Genomic DNA, 18,992 nt, shown 5'->3' on the forward strand with positions numbered 1-18,992 from the left:
AAGGCAGTAAGTATGGGCTTGGCTCCAAGTATGGGCTCTGCAGGCACACTGCCCTGGGGACCCATCCTCCATCCACCACATTCTGACCTAGGGTGACCTAACACCCTGAGTCTAGGATTTCTGAGCTGTAAGAAAGATGGTAACAGCACCCAGCTCCTAGGACTGCCCTGAGGTCTCGGTGCGGTGACAGTGTGTTTGAAATGCTTAGCGCCATGTCTCCTCCAGAGCGCATCCTCGCTGAATGCTGACCGCTGTGCTCTGCGCATTTACTGTCATTTGGTCTCATGGATTAAGAGCTCAGTCAGTCTTAGTCAACTACAAAATCGAAGCGCAAGTTAAAGCCGACACAAACTTGTTTGTGAGCCAGATACACAGTTTATTCAACCAAATTGTGGAAAATAGAGCAGTTGGCCATGTCTGGAAAACATGCATTAAAATAGGGGTGTGGTTGTTTGGGGACGTTTGGAAAGTGCAAGTCCTCAGGGGGCAGACGCGGGCGGGGGTGCAGATGTGGGCGGGGGGCAGGCGTGGGGTGGATGCGGGTGGCGGGGGGACAGACACAGGGCGGACGCGGGGCAGACACGGGGCTGATGAGGGTGAGGGCAAACGCGGGCTGGGGGCAGATGCGGGCGGAGGGCAGCCGAGGGGGGGTTAGACGTGGGCGCGGGTGGACGCTGGGTGGACGCGGGGCAGACGTGGACGGGGGCCAGGTGGGGGTGGGGGCGGGCGCGGGGTGGATGCCGGGTGGACGCGGGCGCCGGGGGGACGCGGGACAGATGCGGGGCAGATGCGGGTGGGGGCAGACGCGGGCGGGGAGTGTCGGGGGGCAGGTGGGGGCAGACGTGGGTGCGGGGCAGTCATAAGCCCGGGTAGCGGAGCTCAGCGGCTCAGGGGCTTCCGCGTGTGGACCTTGCAGGTGGATTTCCGGGGCGGTCCTGAGAAGCTGATCAGACTCCGGAACCCGTGGGGCGAAGTGGAGTGGACGGGGGCCTGGAGTGACCAGTAGGTTCTTTCTCCCCGTCCTCACCTCCCTCTGCGGAAAGGCGTCACACAAAACACAGTCCTGCGGAGACCCGTGGCCCGCGAGCGAGGCCGCGCTTTCTGAGCAAGCCGACTGTCCAGGAAGGGGAACCGCGTGGCTCCCGCTGAGAAAGGCGGAGCTCGCGCTCTGGCTTCTGGGCCTCCGGGTGCCTGCTTGGCGTTGGCAGGTTTGGCCGCTCTGTCTCTGGAAGGTTTGCGTGTTTCCTACCTGCCACACCGGGGTGATCGGACGCCTCCCACCGCACAGACCCTGGTCTCTGACAAATGCCAAGCACCCCAAGCACGCAGCTTAGGATCCTACCCCAGGAGCCGGCTGGCGGCAGACAGCGGTGGGCGGTCGTGCGTGGCGCCCTCGCTCAGGATGGAGCGCTTGCTCTCCCGAGAAGGTCATGAAGGGCCAGGCCAGACAGGCTCTCCTCCTGCAGGCCTCCCGCCTGGGAAATGGGAGTACACCCATCTCAATAGGTCCCTAACCTTGCGGGAGGCGCCCCGCGCTGCCCAGGCTCCTCGATGGCTCAAGGGCCCTGGGAGGGGGCTTCATCACGTGTGTCCACGCTGCCCATCACTGCCCACCGCCGGACACTTCCCTTCAGGTGTGCGCCACGGAGAGATGTGGGTCCCTAAGGCCACAGAGGTTGATTCTGCTGTCCAAGTTGGAGCAAAACCCAAAATCTCTGTTCTGGCAACTGCCCAGAAAGGGGGTCCCGGCCGAACAAAATTGACACTCTTAAGTTTTGGCCGTTTCAGCTGATAGCTGGTTAGCAGGCTGCCCAGAGGGCTTCAGCTCTCCCCCCCCCCCCCGTGTCTCTGGGAGGCAGGGGCAGGTGCGAGGGGGGCAGTGGTGGTGGCGGGAGAGGGCCGGGGCCGTTTCTGTAGCAGCTGATCGGGCAGGAGGACTCTGTGTCTCTGAGCCACACCCCAAAGTCAGCCCGATATCCAGTTAAACAATTTAGATTTTTTTTTAAGTTCAAAAACCAATCGGGAGATTTAGGTCAGATCCATATTTCTCCAGCTTGTCCCTATGCTTTGTTTATAACAACCACGTTCTGAGGTTTGGATCCGATGGATGAATGTTTCCATGAGTTGAAGGGGTCCTGGGTGCCCTCCTGTGTGACCCCTCGGTCCCACGCGGCCGGGATTTCACACGGGGAGGGGAGGGCTTGCGGGTTGCTGAAGGCATCCAGAGAAGGGACTTCTTGATCCTGCTCAGTTCCTAGACGCTGCACACGTGCTTCAGGAGACCTAGCTTGGTAAAGGTCAGGCGGCTGGAGATGGCACTTGAATCAAGTATTTGGGCATTGCCACGGAAAGGCCACAACACGAGGCCTCTCGGGTGACATGACTTCAGGGAAATTGCTGCCCGACTGGGCCTGATGGCCGTTGCTGGTGGCTCGGGAAGCGGACGGTGTGCGCGTGCCCAGAGAGGGTCCGACTCCCCCAGGACCCTCCCCTGACCAATGAGCCAGAGCGCCGACCTGCCCGTGGACGTGGGGGTGCTCGCCCGGCAGGCACTGTCACGCCTCCTCTCTTGGACCCACCGTCCTGTTACGGGGTCTGGGAGTCTCAGCTAGAAATGGAAGTCTCCCTGGGAGTGAGATTAGGGCCACGTCCCAGCGGCACGACTGGGGTTCATGTCGTCGGTCCACGTCCCTCCCGGGCGTGTGTCCCCCCATCTGTCCCCCCCCCCGCCCACTGGGGTCTGGCTCGTGTCCACCTCGGCCCTCAGGGGGACGTCGAGCTGCGGGAAACAGCGTGTGTTGCAGCAAGCCTTTCACGAATGACCACCTTTGCTTCGTTTTTTAAAGATTCTGATTTTGCGCTTTCCCCCAGTGCCCCAGAGTGGAATGACATAGACCCCAGGCAGAAGGCGGAGCTGGACAAGAAAGTGGAGGATGGCGAGTTCTGGTGAGCCCTGTCTGCGGGAGCTATCCTTCGAGGTGGCTTGCTTCCTGGGTGGCCAGTGGCAGCGTGTCTCCAGGGGTTCAGGAACTCGACGGGGCTCCCTCTGGGGGCGTCCTTCTTCTGCCCCGTTGCCCTCGTGCGGTCCGACCTCAGGGCCTGCAGGTGTCTGCGTCCCCGCCTCTGTCCACTGAGGCAGAGCACCACTCCTGTCTCGCCAAGCTGGGCTTAGCCCCGAGATAGGGTGACTTCCTTTGCAGGGGGGCTAGGACGGATGACAGGGATGCCCCTTGAGCGTGACGTGGACTAGGGTCATCTTTGCTGGGCAGAGTTCAATCGGAGGATGTTTCTGCAGCCTCCAAGGTGCCTGACCCTGGAGGCAGGGCCCGTTTACAGTTCTGTCCCTCCGCCGTGCAGAGGGGGGGCTCTCTTATAAAACAGAGACACCAACAGCAGCCAGGGACTGGGACAGCAACCCCGCGGACGTGGACAGGGTCAGAGCTGGTCCCTTGCTCCGTGCTGGGCGCTGCAGGCACGGCCTCCTTTCTCCTGGAGCCTACCCTGTGGACCCAGAAACCTCTGGTCTTTTGCCCACAGGATGTCATTTTTGGATTTCCTGGGGCAGTTCTCTCGGCTGGAGATCTGCAACTTGTCCCCGGACTCCCTGAGCAGTGAGGAGCTGCACAAATGGGACCTGGTCCTGTTCAATGGCCGCTGGACTCGGGGCTCCACCGCCGGGGGCTGCTTGAACTTCCCAGGTGAGGCAGAGGGAGGGCTGCAGGGCCCCAAGTCCCTCTGGCCTGTCCTCCCCAAGCTGGGTAATGCCTTGGCCTGTTCACTGGCTCCTGGTGTCCCTCGGGGGCCACGCTTCTCCCCGGGCTTGAAGGCCAGGGCGGCAGGGTGGACAGTGGCTCAGCGAACACCATTCTGTAGCTTCTGTGTGTCCAGGGCGTCCACGCTTCCCCCACCTGCCCCTGCCCCCCAAGGACACGCTTCCTTGTACTCACTATGCTCCTTTCTTGGGCTTCTCCCAGCCCCTGGCGGACACGCGTCCACCCGAGCCCCAGACGCTCTGTTGCTTCAGTAGCCGGCGCTGTGCTAAGCCTGGGCGCCCGAGCCGTGGGGGTGGGGTGGGGGGCCTGAGCCGGGGCTCCAGGATGGCCACTCCCTGCTGCCACGGGAGCAACACCCTGGTGAGGATGGTCTGTGCAACCCTTGCCTCTGCACTGACCGAGGTGGGGGAGCTTGTCTCCCTGGGTGGGGAACCCTCCCCGGTTCGCCGGATGGGACATCATGATGCATCCGGCACAGGCTCCTCTTAGGTCGAATCAGCAGCAGGAGGAAGACCCTGAAAAACCGACCCCACCTCCCTAAGGAGAAATGAAGGAGAGCAGAGCCCACTCCCTCCACCCCCAGCTCCCCAGCCCCCTGCCCAGATGTAGCTCATTGCAGGGCTGCGCTCAGCATCATAATAAAATCCCACGTGCACGCAGGCTGGGTCCCGACCACCGTGTCTTCCTTTGTCCCATCCAGCCCGAGCTCCACGACTCTGCCGAGCTCTGCTGCTTGACCCTCAGGACATAGCGTTAATGCCCCCTGTGCGAGGCACCGCGTGAACCAGGGCTGTTCTGTAAATGGGGGGCATTATTTTTATGGCTCATTCTCTTCTCCAGCTCTGTTAAGGAGTAAACAAAAAATGAAGGGATTGCCGTAATGTTGCATTTGGGAGAAATTAAAATACGCTCGCCGTTAGCGAGCGCTTGGAAGGCGGGTAAGAAACTGGCATGGATCGCTTTAAGAGCGCGTAGCGGTCAGGGCGCCGGAGGTATCTGCACAGAATCTCCGTGGTGACCCCATTGGCGTGGCCAACTAGCGGTCGGGAGTGGCCCGACTGTGCGGTTGTGCCTGCCCTTTGGTAACGGTGTCCGTGTGCAGGGTTGCAGAGCTGCCTGTCTCCCTGGGAAGCTGCAGAGATTTGGCCTTTAAAAGCCTCGTACTCGTGCCCCAAGTAAACAATGTGGATGTGGAGATTCTGGGGAGGTGGGATTGAATAAGTAACATTCTCGTTAACGGCCTGTGGCTCTTGGTCACTGTGCACGCCTTGTTATCTCATCGCGCTTTACCTCATTTAGGGGATGTGAGGACCGCCCCCCACCCCAGGTCTGTCCTTCCCCCGGGCACTGCTGAGGCCCTAGCGTGTGGACGCCCGCTGGGCCCGGCGTCTTCAGTGACGCTCGGCCGCCGTGTGCCCTCTGACGACCTTTTGAGCTCTGTGCCTCGGCTTGTGGAATGTGGAATCGCTGTTTCAAGAGAGTTTTAAAAGTCCTCTTTGGAGGGAAGCAGTCCTTCAGAATGCCCGCAGGTGTATGCTTTTTGGTTGCCCATTGTTCTCCCTCACGCACAGCCCATGACGCCCTCCTGGGGGCCGGTGTCTCAGCACTGCAGCCATCTAGCTGAGGGGCAGAGGGTCAGCCCCCAGGGCAGGGGACAGACGCTGGCCCGACGGGCTGTGTCCATGGCTGTCACTCCCCCACAGCCTGAGATTACCCTCCCTGAGGTGGGCTCGTCTTCACGGGCCAGGAGCTGAGAACTGGGGACGTGAACTGTTTCCCCCAGAAGACTTGGGGGTCACTTGTGAGCATCCCAGGGCAGCCCTGGGGCCATTGGACCTCGAGTATTCCCAGTCGAGCGTGTCTGGGCCCCTGGTTGATCAGATGAACCTGTGCAAAGTTTCCAGATGGCGCGGGATGCCGTGGGATGCCACAGGATGCGTCTGTGGGTGCGTGGGAGGGGTGGGGGGGAGGAGGGGATGCCTGCCACCCTGCAAGGGAGACTTGCCGAGGCCCGCTTACCACCAGCTGCGCGTTCTCTGGGGTGACCAAGGCTCTTCCCCTGTATTCTTCCCGCCTCGTCACCCGCCTTGGGGAAACCATGGTCTCCTGGCAACCTCTCGGCGATCTCCAGCCACTTACTGGACCAATCCCCAGTTCAAAATCCATTTGGAGGAGGGGGACGACAGCCAGGAGGGGGGCGTCGGTGAACCCTGCTGCACGGTGCTCTTGGGTCTGATGCAGAAGAATCGTCGGCGCAGGAAAAGGATAGGACAGGGCATGCTCAGCATCGGCTACGCGGTCTACAAGGTACCTGGAGCTGGGTCACCCTTTATTACACACTGCATGTCTTTGGTTGGACTGTGTTGGCCGGGAATCGGGGTGCATCTTTGCTATCACTTGAATGGTCCTCATCAAGCACTCTTCTTGCGCCCGTGAATGCCTCTCCCCGTGGATTTCCCGGGACCTGAATTCCACCATTAGAAATTCATTTGTACCACTTCCATCTCTGCTGTTAACAACATTCAGATGCAAAATCCCTTAAACTTTGCTTGTCCTCGAGGGCTCAGGGTTACTGCACTCTTTAGACTTTCCAAGTATAGGCTTCTCAGGGTACAGGAGTCAAGAACGGGGGCCCGAGGCATTTGAAAGGGGAAGGGAGGCCGGATATGGGAGAGATTCTCCTTTCCTCCCACGCTGGGTGACCTTGAGACTCTTCTTGGGACACACAGGCAGGTATGGCTGGGGTGAGGAGCCACACAGCCACCTTCGGTCCGGGTGCCCCTGGCTTGGGGACCACAGCTCCATCCCAGGCTGCGGTGCGTGCAGGTAATACTCCATGGCCTCACGGATGTGGTAAAGCAAGGCCTTCGGGGCTTGACAAGCCCAGCCAGGAACAAATCGCAATTCACTTTTTATATGGACAAAGGCTCCTTGTAACACATTCCGGAGGGATTCGTGGTGGTTGTTTTTATGTAATTTTGTGAAGAATGAATTTCTTGAGAAAAATACAATTTTAATCGGGAAGAACAAGAGCGGCTGGAGGCCTAACGTCTTGGTATAAATTAATGCATGGAAAAGGAGTGTTGTGATAAGAAACCAGTTGCCAAGCCCGTACCATGTCCGGCCCCTTCCCTTCCCCTCTCTTGGAACTTAGGGCTTTAGAGTTCAGGCTGTGGTATGTGCGTCTCTCATCATGGAAGAATGCACACTGAAACATAATCCTGGCTTGATAGCGGGAGAAAGGGATTTCAAATAACCTCAGTTCTGCCTGAGCTTGGCCCTTCCACCCCACCTAGAGCGTGATAGCATCAGACCAGACCCTGCTCGCGGGGACCAAGCCCGGGAAGGCGCTTTACGTGCTTTCGTGAGCGTCCAGCTAGGGTAATAGGGGGCACCTAGGGTCATAGAGGGGCACCTGGGGTCATAGGGGCCACCTGGGGTCATAGGGGGCACCTGGGGTCGTAGGGAGAACCTGGGGTCGTAGGGAGAACCTGGGGTCATAGGGGGCACCTGGGGTCGTAGGGGGCACCTGGGGTCATAGGAGGGCACCTTGAGTCATAAGGGGCTCCTGGGGTTGTGGGGGGCACCTGGGTTTGTAGGAAGCACCTGGTTGTAGGGGGGTACCTGAGGTCGCGGGGGGCACCTGGGGTCGTAGGGAGCACCTAGGGTCGTAGGGGGCACGGTTCCGTGACCCCCTAACTGACTCCTAAGGCTCTGGATGTCCGCAGTCTGGAGAGCTGGGTCGGTTGAAAGCCTGTCACCAACTGGGGAGCAGCCTTGACGCCCCGGAGGCTGAGGAGGACCACATGTCTGTCCCGCTCCCGGCCCCCATCATATTCCTGCTGTGATGACCAGCTCAGGCCTGTTACCCGGGCTCAGGATCCTGCATTTCCTTCCACGGGCCTCGCCGCTCCGGGTTTGGGCGCAGGCATGCAGGTCTGTGAGATATTAGCTCTCATCAAGCCCCCCAGGAATGTGGGGTCCTGGCCAATCACACAACTGGAAAATAAAATAAAAAATCAGCCCCTTTCCCCTTTCAGACTTGTAGGGTGCACTGGTCTCAGACGGCCTCAAAGTTCACCCAGGACAGTCTGCACAATGTGGGGAGGGATGCAGGGCACAGAGGGTGGGCCTCGCCGTCGCGGGTGACCTGCTCTTTCCTTCTGCTCCGCAGGTCCCCAGAGAGGTACGTGAGCGCTGGCCGAGGCATCCTTCCTTCCGAGGATGTGGCTTGGTGGCCACGGGCTGCTTACTCGGAGGGAAGCTGGTTCTCCCACACAATCCGGTGAGCCAGCGACCCTGGCAGGTGGCACAGATGATGCTGGGTCCCACCCCCAGGCCCCCCAGGAGGGGACAGTGGTGACCTTCGCGCCCGTGTGCCTGGTGGTTTGCTCGGAACCAGGCAGTTACGGCGTGCCCAGGCTCCTCTATCTGGAGACAGGAATGAATGCCCTGCTCTCTGACAAGAAAAGGAAGGGCCGCTTGATCTGCTTGGCTCCGGCCCCTTCCGTGTCTCCTCGGTGACACACCATCCTGTCCCGCTTAACATCTGGGGTTTCCTGCTGATGCCCCCTAGCTGCCCCTGTACCTGGCTGGTTGAAGGAAGAGCCCCAGACAGTGCCTTTGGTGTGTGTGTGGGGGGCCGGCCTGGCTCGCACAAAGTCAGGCCGCGTGCGAGCTGGCCTCCCCAGTGAGCCGCTCTGTGGCTGCAGGGTGGACACGCGGGTGTGCAGGCTGCATCCCAGACGTGTCACTGCAGAATCTCGGGGGTGATTCTAGCGTGCGGCTGAGGTTGGGAACCCCTGACCCGTGGTGGGGGCCCTCTGGGGTCGACTGTGCTAATGACGTGGAGATGCGTCTTCCCCGTGGCATCGCTGGGTCCTCACGCTTTCCCAGATTTGCCAGCCGTGTGGCACATGCCGACGGGGCCCACGTTCTCAGGATCCCGTCGGTGCCATGGGCCGCCTGCCGGCTGGCTCCCAAACACACATCACTGGTTATGGAGCTCACGCGGAGGCAGGACGGATGATGGGGAGTGCACACCTCTTCGCTACGAGAAAATAATCCAAATCTGTGTCACGTCTGGGGTGGTGGTTCCCATCAGAAATGTCCCCTCTGTGTGTGAGACAGCGATCACACGCACACGCGGTGTGCTTCCTGGGGCCCCACACGCGTCACTGTGCGTCCTGTGCACTGTCAGCAGCTCCGCAGCTGCTGCCCCAGGGACCCCGGGCTTGTGAAAGCTGGTGGCCCAGCCCCAGAGTTCCCGGTGCCATGGGGCTGGGGTGGGACCCAAAACCGTGCACTCCTAACACGTCCCCCAGGACGCTCGGGCCGGCCTTGGGCCCACACCTTGAGGACCACCTGCCTCTGACCCTGCCCAACCCTGTATTGTCGCTCCCGGCTGGGCCTTGCCGAGACAGGCTGTGGGCCGGGGGCTTGGTGGGGTTCCTGGAAGGACGGAGGGACCCCTTCTTGCCTCCAGTTCCATGCAGGCCCCCAAACAGGGCTCTCTAATCTGCCGCACCCGGGGCCCTTGCTGGAACTGTGAGCCTCTTTCCCATGGGGAGAGTGTGCTTCCTGCTTCAGCTCTACTGAGTGCCTGTTCCTGGGGTCCCTTGCCTCCCCCGTCCCTGTGTCAGGGATGGCGAGAATGACACGTACCTCCCAACACCTCGCCCTTGGCTGGGCCCCTGTTGGCCGCCCCTGTAGCAGTCGCCTGCCCAGAATATGGAAGTTTGCAGGGGGGTCCCAAGCGCGCTGGCTGCCCTTGGACCTAGGTCAGCAGGAACTGGTTGGAGATCCCCGTGCAATCCCGACCGGCCAGGGCGCTGGGGGCAGGTGGCCCCACTTTTCTCCTCCGCTTAGCAGACCTGTGATCCAAAGCAGGTCTGGTGACCGTGGATGGATGCCATCCCCTCTGGGGTGGGCGTTCCAGGTCACACAGAAGCCACGGCCCTGCGGCTTCTCAGCACCGGCCCTCTGACGCAGACGGCTTGAGGAAGATTGGTCATAAAGTCGCAGCGCCACGGGAGGCCTAGTCACCATAATGACAGCCCGGGCACCCTGCACTCACTAATTAGCCTGCGTCACACACCAGGCCCTCCCACCACCAAACAGGGGCCGCGGGGCGCATCCTCCCTCCGTGGAGAGCCAGGAGACTGGGGGGCCTCCCAGACGACTGGCCCTCCGCTTGCAAAATGGTTTCCCAGAAGCAGAGGGGCCCTTCTGGCTGCTTTGGCTTGAGGAGCAGGATTTCAGCTCGCCCCCCAGCCTCAGGCCCGAGCTGGGGGCTCAGGGCCGCCCAGTTAACAGCCGCAGAGAAGGGTCTGTGGGATCGATAGTGGGGTTCGTGAGGCAGATCCCCAGCGAGGAGCTCAGTGTGCACCCGAGACCCTGCTCTGCACCCCTTAGCTTAACCGGGGAGGGGGCAAGGGGTCGGCCACTGTGGCATCAACAGGGTCGGTGTCTCACACGGGGCCTGGTGCCAGAAGTGCCCAAATACACCTGCTGGGGGACACGGGTGCATCCTCAGCAGAACCCGAGGCCTCCCGGTTTGTAGCCCGGCATTAAAAATCAGCCAACCCCAAATCGGAGCGTAGGACCACACTCTGGAGCCACCGTCTTCCATGATTCCCAGGGACACTCACCTTGCCCTGCTGTGTGCAGCTTCAGAGCCACACGGATGTGCCCCTGGGCCGGAACTTCTTCCTGGGCCGCCAGCCCTGCGTGCGCTCTAGCACCCATGCCAACCTGCGGGAGGTGTCCGGCCGGCTGCTGCTGACCCCGGGGGAGTACCTGATTGTGCCGTCCACCTTCGAGCCCTTCCAGGACGGAGAATTCTGCCTGAGGCTGTTCTCACGGAAGGCCAAGGCCGTGTGTGTATCCTGTTCTTGGGCAGTGCTGGGGGGCGGGGGCTGAGTGCCTGGGCCGGGGGGCACGTGTGGTCTGGCAGGTGCACGGCCTGGGTCACAGCCGCCGTGGCCCAGACGGAATCTGTAAAACTCCCTGTTCCCACGGGTCCTTCGCTCGCTGTCCCCTTCTCTCCCCTGTGGGTCTATGGGACACCAGGCTCTTGGCTTCCAACAGGTCAAGGCTGGGCAGAGGGCTTTCCTCCAGCAGGGATGGTCCCTGAGCCCAGGGAGTGGGATCCAGAGGGATCACCGCCTCCTCTGCACACACCCATGCACACGCACCACACACGCACATTACACCACACAGCACGTAGGGGTTTGCATGCCCACACGGCCTGTGGGCTTGCTGGCTCATTGTCCAGAGGCTGTGTGTATAGGTATTCACGGAGCTGGGTCTCCCGGGGAGGAGAGAGTGACCAGGTGGTGAGAGAATCCCCCAGAGTCGGGCCAGCAGGGCAAACATTTCAGGTTTCATGAAGGGTCTGGTGACAAACCCGGGGGGGGGGGCTGGGGATTGGGGGGAGAAGGGAAGGATGTGGGTCAAGATTCAGTCCGTGCAGTTTGGTGCTAGTAGGGACTGAGGGTCTTGGGTAGGAAGCCAATGCTTCAGAAAAGTAAAATGCTTCCTGAAAGAACCCAGTCAGCTGTCCTGTTTACTCACCGTATTTGTTTTTCTCCTTTCTTTGTGTTCCAGGGAGATGGGAGCTGTGGTGGCTGGAAACCCACATGAGGTATGAAATCCTTCAGAACAGAAGCTCTGGCACTGTGGCATACCAGGCATTCGGGGTTTCTTGTTGATTTGTAGAAGTTCTTTACATATGAAGGATGATGACCATTTATTCATCAGGGCCACAACATTTCCTAGGCTCTGGTCCTTCCTGACAAAGATGGGACAGCAGCAGGGCAACCCAGGCTGGGTGGCTCATCCCTACCCCTGGGGGCTGGGCGTCTGTCCCCCGCATCTGTCGGCGGGACCCTCAGAACGGGCCTGTGCTCTTGAGCAGTTCTGGGCGGGACAGAGAAGGCAGTGGGAGGGAGAATTCAGCCTCTGCTCTCAGACCTGCAGGCTCTCGGGGATAGATGGTGGAGGCACATGAAACCGATGAAGGAAAGCTCATCCAGACATGCCGGAGACAGGTCTCAGGCTGCGTGCGAGGGGTCTGGGGGTGCTGGAGTGAGCACGCAGTCTGGGGGCCCCGTGGAGGGGCGAGGTCAGGGCAGAGGCCGGAAGAAGAAAGTGCGCCCATTCCCGTCCTCAGCCCGCTGTCTTTTTCTTCTGGTGGCCCCTGTGGAGGCTGCTCGCGGAGGGGCTGCTCCGTGAGGGGTAGACGCAGGCCGCCCTGCCCTGTCTGCACCAATGCGCGCTGGGGGTGGGCGACTGTGTCTTCACGGGGCCACCGCCGCCTGTCGGCCCGGTGGCTGCGGGTTCGGGTCCTGCCGAGCCGGGCTGGCAGAGGCACCTGGTGGGTTTGCATGCTCCTGTTCCTGCAGGCGCGAGAAGCCCTGGGGTCCGTTCATTCACTCACTCATTCATTCATTCATTCAGTGTCATTTTATGTTTTTTATTTTAATTCCAGTATAGTTCACAGTGTTCTCTTAGCTTCAGGTTAGCTCTGGGGCTTATGTCACGAGCTCATGAGACAGAATCGCCCGCCCCCACTGTCCGCGTGGCGCATTCCAGTCAGACCCTGGATGGCCGGTGCCCAGCAGCGCCCCGGCCGCAGGTCAGAGGGACAGGTGGCACCGGCGGTGCTTTCTGGGCTGGCGGTTCCTGGTGACGGAGCTGTCCCGCCCTACCCTGCCCCGGGGAGAGGCCCAGTCTCCTCGGGGACTCCTCTCTCATAGCCGCCTCTCTTGCTGCTGTCCCAGGAAAGGCCCATGTGCCCGAATGGAGGGCGTGGGTCTGAGCCTGCAATTCGGGTGGTAGGAGCCAGCCTTCCGCCCCTTTTTGGTTTCTGTGACCTGGATGGAAGGCTGGCCCCGACCCCATGGCACCAGGTTGGCAGGAGTTCAAGCCGAGGCGTTGCGGGGGCTCCTAGCTCCCCCTCCCGAGGTCTCGGGGTTTCCTGAAACACTTGCTGCTTCATGGGAAGACTCTTCCTCTTGCAGGTGCTCACCAATCTCCCTTGGAACGCCCCAGTCTCAGCTCACGGTTGCTGCTCCTGAGCTGCCCGGGGGCTTCTGTGCGAGCTTGGGGCTCCGACCCTTTGTGAGCCAGGAGCCCCCAGCCTAGCGCCCAGCATTCCCTCGTGAGGTCCCGCAGAGATGAATGAGATTCCCAGGATTCCAGGGCCCTACATGTGCACACACACGCACACGGGGGTCGCATCCGTGGGGCACTCAAGACTTACAGATCGCAGGGATGGCCCCTGCCACATGCCAGGCGTCCAAGAAATCTCTTTAAAGGAATGAGCAAACCGCAAGTTTCCACATACGCCATCATGCAAATGCCTCTCGTTCCCGTGATCCGTGTGCGGTGCTCCCACCTGGTGGCAGTGTGCCTGCCGCCCACCTGCGTGTGCCCGCTTCCATATCCTGGCTTTGTGGCTTTTGTTGTTTGGTTTGTAATTTCACAACCCCCTCCCCCCGAGGATAATAGAATCTAACCCCACGTCCGGAGTCGGTGGACATCCCACTAGACTTCGGCGTTCAGTGTATTGTGTGATGGGAACAATGTAACCCGTTTATTCTACAAAACCTCTTGAAAGTCACTACCTGTGATGGCAAGTGTTTATCATTTTTCTTCTGGAAAGTTCAGATGTATTCTCGGATTTGCTCATTGTGTGTGTAAGCGGTAGGGAGGCGTGGCTGTCCCCAAGCTGTGGATAAGGAGGCAGCCCCGGGGCTGCAGGCATGTTTGGCCCCGAGAGCATGTGCTCTGGTTTTCTGACTAAAGGCGGAGAAGCACACAAGCTGCCTCTTGGATCACGGCTCCAAAGCCGACCAGAGGTGCGGTCCTGGTGTTACTTAACTGCACGTATGCCGTGTGGACCGCAGTGGGACCCACCCCACAGAAGAGTCATGAGCAGTAAGGGAATTAATCCCTGAGGTGCCTGGTGGGTAGTGAGTCCCTGTCAACGGTGAGCATGGCCACCGTCCTTGTTACTCCCACCTGTACGGTGTCGCCAGGCCACGTCCGGCCTTTTCTGCTTCTCCGGGCGATGGTTTTAGAACATGGACTTGACTTTCTGGGAGCTCCTGAAGCCTCCCGGGAAGCATGTGACTTCCCGTCTGTCAGTGGGGACGTTGGGGGTGGGGCCCCCGTCAGGCTGCAAGTCCCTGGACAGACCCAATGACGTAAAGTTTGTAACTTTGATGGGACTTTGACCCCATCAGCTGGTGTTTGCTTCTGGAAGGAGCGCCGGGGAGCAGCCTCGTCATTTAACCACAGACTGAGGGAGTGAGGGAGGGTTCTGGGAGCCCGGGGCAAACCGCCCTGCGGCCCCTCCTGTGTCCGAACCCCGTCTTCTGGCTCCGACTTCTGCTACGTCCACTAGGCTGTGACCCCCAACTACTTTCGAATCCTGGGGTGATTTGAGAGTATGAGGAACGCTAGGAAAACACACATGGACGCTACCCAACATGTTCACGCGGTTTCTGGGGTTCACAGACTCCTGGGAGGTCTCTGGGGGGCCTCTGGGGGCCCCCAGGCCAGACGGAGATTCTCTGCGGTCAGTCCGAAGCGATTATGGGTTGAAACTGGAAATTCAGGGCTGGCGGGATCACCTCCTCACATCAGGGAGGCAAGGCCGCCCCGCGCCCCACGGAGCCGACGTCAGCACGTGGTGGGTGTGCAGTAGGAACAGGGAGTGACGGACGTGAAATCTTTGTTCTTCCAGCGACCCCCCCCACCCCCCCGCTAACTCTCTGCTGTGCTTCCCGTCAGCCGCACCCGGGCGACGTGGACCAGGAGGTCGGCCAGTTCTGGAGCCTGCTGGGGAAGCTTGCGGGGAAGGTGAGTGGGGCCAACACGCCCTCCCCACAGGCAGGAGGGTGGCCAAGACCTCAGGCCGCTTCAGCCTCTGTCCCCTGGCGTCTCCGTGGGCTGAAGGGCAAGGGGCCCAGCTTCTCTCCGCGGCCTCCTCCCGTCTCAGCTCTGGGCTCCTCCCTGTGTTGTGGGAACAGTGATGGTCCCAAGGCCGTGTCTCGCTGCATCGACGGACCCTTCAGGAAATAGAAAATCCAGAAGCAGGGTGGCAAGACATCCCTAAATCGTATGCTTCACCTACCCTGGCTGCCACCCTCGGTGCTCGGCCGCAGCATTCACACCAGGTCCGGTGCCAGTGGTGCCCCGGCCCCTTTCTGCTCCATGCTGTGTGCAGACTTGGGTTCATCACGTTCCAGGCCTGTGGGGTCACACGGCCCCATAAGTAGTGGATGCACTGCTCTCTGGGGTACTGGGATGTACTCCAGGGTCTTGGCTGGTGTCTCGGGTCCGGCTGCTGCATCAAGAACCACGGACGGCCCGTAAACAACAGACCCTGATTGCTCCCGGATCTGGGGGCCGGCCGTCTGATGTCCAGTGCAGGGAGCCTGACATCCGAGGTCCTGTGCAGGGAGCCTGACATCCGAGGTCCGGTACAGGGAGCCTGACGTCTGAGGTCCGGTGCAGGGGGCCAGCCGATCGCGGTCTGGTGCAGGGGGCCGGGGTCTGGGCTGAGCCCCCTTCTTGGCTGCAGACAGTCTCTCCACGTGCTCTCCTTGTGGAGAGAGGGGCCAGGGAGCTCTGGGGCCCCTTTGCAAGGGCACTGATCCCACCGCAGGGGCTCCACCCTCGCTCGGGGCCTAGTCACCTCCCCTTCCTGAGACCATCACACTGGGCTCAGGCTCCCATACAGGGTTTTGGGGGACACACATGTTCAGTTCTTAACAGAAGGGGAGAAACAATACTGTCCACCCCGAGGGACGTTCAGGACAGAGAATGGAATAGAAAAAAATATGTCGGAACCCTTTGCAGGAAATGAAACCGTACATACAGTTCCTTCGCTGTTGAAGAAGCCTTGCAAAAATGAGTCCATTTCTGCTTTATTTGGATGCTCAGACCAGGATCCCGGGAGCTGCACTGGGCCGGCAGCTGTGAACCCGCAGAAATCACATCACATGAATGACACGTTCCATCGAGCGTGTATATGGTGTTCACAAGTTTACAAAACTACAGGTCCTTACTCCATGACGGAGGCCACGCCGTTCTGAGGTCGCAAGGACACTCGGCGGCGGGCACATGGCTCCTGGTCCTGCCCTTCGCCACACTCCCGCCAGGCTGTGCGGGACCCCAGAGGAGCTGAGAACTAGAGTTTCTAAAGATGCCCCAGGGCCCTTGGATGTGCTGTCTGGTCCACATCAGCCTCACACCCTGGAAACTTGCCAGGACCTGGTGTGACTCACATTTGGGTTCCTCTTTCCAGGATTCTGAGATTGGTGTCCATGAACTCAGGACACTTCTGAATGAGGCTTTTTCCAAAGGTAAGTTCTTCCTTGGAGCTTTCCAGAAAGATCGTGGGAGCCTAAGAGAGGTGAAGGGTGGGGGGTGGGGGCGAGGGACGGGTGTGTGTGGGGGGTCAGGTTTGGGGTCATGAGCTCTGCAGATACAGATGCGGAAGGAGACCCTGGGGGCATGAGGGTGTCCAGCAGGGGGGCGGGGGTGACGCTGCTGGAAGGATTGGGGGGTCCTGGGAGGAAAAGCTGGGCTGAGGGTGACCAGACCCATGACGTCTCCCCAGACATACCAGGTTGATGCTGTGGGACAGTGCAGACTGAGGGCCTGTTCCGTGGAGCTGTGGTTTTGACTCCCAGGTCCTGGCTTCTTGTCTGGCCCAGGATGGGGATGGACAGGGGAGACGGGTTAGGGACAGGGACGGGGACGAGGATGGGGTCGGGAACAGGGATGGGGACGGGCTGTCTGCGGCTTCCCACTGGTGGAGCGAGGGCCAGGACTGGGCTGAGATGTAGCACACAGAGGAGGAGGAGGAGGAGGCCCAGAGAGAGCCCTCGGGCCCTCGAGAGACAGGCTGGGGCTGAGCGGGGCGCAGGCTCTGGCTGGACGGTCTCTGCTCTCTGCTCCAGCCCTGGCTTCTGTTGAGAAGGGGTGAGAGAAGAGGGGACGGCTGCAGGGTCTTTGGCTTCCGGGTGCGGCCAGGTGAGGTGGGGGCCAGGGAGGCAGCTCCAAGCAGGTGCCAGCAGGTGAGCGCGCAAGGTGTCAGGGCTGGTCTCCAGGGCCTGCCTTTAGACCCTGCCCGCCCCTGCTGGTGGCAGATTATTCAACCTCTCTGGGCCTCCATGTCGTCATCTACAAAATGGGGATGCTGATAGTTCCGACCACGTGGGGCGGTTCTGGGGACGAGGTGTGGGGCTCGTCCCTACAGAGTTAGCCGTCCTGCTAGGAGCGAACCATGTCCAAGCGCTGTGCTAGGAACTCGCATTGTCCCTTTTATCCACAGCCGGCCTCTGGGGCAAGTATTATTATTGCTGTTATTCCCCCTGGTGGAGGAGGGAACCGGAGCTCAGGGTTAGCTTGAGGGGCTGCTGAGCAGCGCACATGCCTCTGGGAGGTTCTCTCCCACCTCCAAAGACCCGGATCCTCACCCTTTTCCATTTGAATGTTCAGAAGCAGATGTAAAATTCCTTGGATTCGACACCAACACTTGCAGGGAGATGATCAGCTTGATGGACGTATCCTTTGCCTGTTGCTGTATTTTCCCTTTGCCCTGATTTCCGGGACTCCTGGACCTTTCCCGTGAGAGGGGAGGGAGGGGGCGAGCAGGGGCACCCGTGGTGGTGGAGCGCCTGGAGCCCGCGGCTGTGCCGCCCGCGCGGTAGGGAAAGCCGCGCCGCCTCGTTTCGCTCCGCAGGAAGCTCACGCTTGTTCCCGTTTCCCGGTGAGGCCGGTGAGGTGCTCCGGGTTTCAGCCCGCGAATCCAGAGACGGCAAGTGCCAGGCATCGTGCCTTCCTCCCGTTAGACCCGCCAGGCTCCCCCCTCCCCCACCCCTCCCCTCCCCCTCTCTCCCCTCCCCCTTCTCATCTCTCCCCTCCCCCTCCCCCCACTCTCTCCCCTCCCCCATCTCCCTCCCCCTCTCTCCCCTCCCCCTCCACGTCTGGCCTGTCTCCTGTAGTAACACAGTCCGCCCACAGTCACTCCCACTAGTTTAGAATTATCACATGAGGTAAGACCTATTTGTTCTCTCTGACCCGATTTAACCCTCACTTTACACTGAAGAATGTGTAAGAGTGTTTGGAAGGAATGGAGGAGGCTAGCACATTCCAGTTGGAAGCTTAAGTGAGGGTTCAGAGGGAGAATGGTCTTTGCGGCGGGTGGGACCAGGTCACCATCCTCCATCGTGTGGATGGTGAAGGCAACTTCTTTGAAACATGGTTGCTTGGAGGGTTCTCCTCAGTGTTAGGATGAGGCCTGATGACCTCGGGGTGGGAGGCATGACTGGTTTGGATGAGGGGTTCTGCATGCAGAGGGGTTCTGCAAACGTTGTGTGTGCTGATCCCCCAGGGTTATCAGCGATGGAGAGAGGGCCCTGTCCCTGTGGTCCAGAGCCATAGACACTGGGGCTCTTCGGCCCTGTGTCCTTCTGTGAGCCCAGTGTGCTTAACAACTTATTCGTGGGCCACAAAGAATGGTTAAGTGTTGATTCACTTTGCTGCAAATAGTCCCTTGGTCTCTGAATCATCTTCTCGAACTCACCACTGACTTGGATGTCGATTTGGGAGCTGCTAGCCCCCCGTGTTCCCCCCGGTGTTTGCTTCTCTCGTGGCTCCGTCACCTTCGGGGGTGTGTGTCCCACAGTGTAGGTGGTGTGGGTGGTGGTTCTGAGCCAGGACATGCTGCGGACCTGCCCATGGAGACTTTGGTGACAACGACAGCTTTATCAAGATACAACTCACACACCTTACCATGGACCCACTTACAGGGTACCATCTGATGGGTTTTAGTAAATTCACAGTTGTGCAAGCATCACCCAGGTTAGAGCATTTTCATCACCCCAGAGAGAGACCCTGTACCCATATTAGCAGTCACTCCCCATTCCTGCTCAACTGGCCCGACCTCTGCCCTGCAAACACCAGTCCACTTTCTGTCTCCACAGACCTGCCTATTCCAGCGAGCTCATTTATGTGGAAGAATACATCACACGGCCCTTTAGGTTGGAATTTTCCACTTGGCCCCATATTTCAAGTACCATAGCATCAGCACTTTGTTGTCCCTGGGATTTTAAAAAATACGGTTGCCTGAGTCCCACTGCTGGAGATGCTGACTCAGCAGGTCTGGGACAGGGCCTGGGTCACCGTAGCCATTCTGTC

The 18,992-nt window shown here is 60.1% G+C and overlaps 1 protein-coding gene across 2 annotated transcripts in view; it reads left to right on the forward strand.

Annotated features, from left to right (window-relative positions):
- The window catches only part of LOC114215676 (calpain-8-like), a 40,272-nt gene that overhangs the window by 17,923 nt on the left and 3,357 nt on the right, over positions 1-18,992 (forward strand). Inside the window, exons 7-16 of one of the 2 annotated variants that reach the window (XM_088016878.1) lie at positions 917-1,002; positions 2,872-2,946; positions 3,538-3,698; positions 5,905-6,094; positions 8,131-8,156; positions 10,414-10,651; positions 11,382-11,418; positions 14,574-14,642; positions 16,093-16,150; positions 17,292-17,356. In XM_088016878.1, coding sequence (XP_087873004.1) covers positions 917-1,002; positions 2,872-2,946; positions 3,538-3,698; positions 5,905-6,094; positions 8,131-8,156; positions 10,414-10,651; positions 11,382-11,418; positions 14,574-14,642; positions 16,093-16,150; positions 17,292-17,356 — 1,005 coding nt within the window. Of the gene's footprint in view, positions 1-916; positions 1,003-2,871; positions 2,947-3,537; positions 3,699-5,904; positions 6,095-7,947; positions 7,960-8,130; positions 8,157-10,413; positions 10,652-11,381; positions 11,419-14,573; positions 14,643-16,092; positions 16,151-17,291; positions 17,357-18,992 lie in introns of both variants that reach the window. The other variant, XM_028111827.2, reaches the window with a different exon arrangement.

Source organism: Eumetopias jubatus, unplaced genomic scaffold, assembly GCF_037043125.1.
Source record: "Eumetopias jubatus isolate StellerSeaLion01/CBP00866 unplaced genomic scaffold, mEumJub1_p1.0 scaffold_12, whole genome shotgun sequence".
NCBI lineage: Eukaryota > Metazoa > Chordata > Mammalia > Carnivora > Otariidae > Eumetopias > Eumetopias jubatus.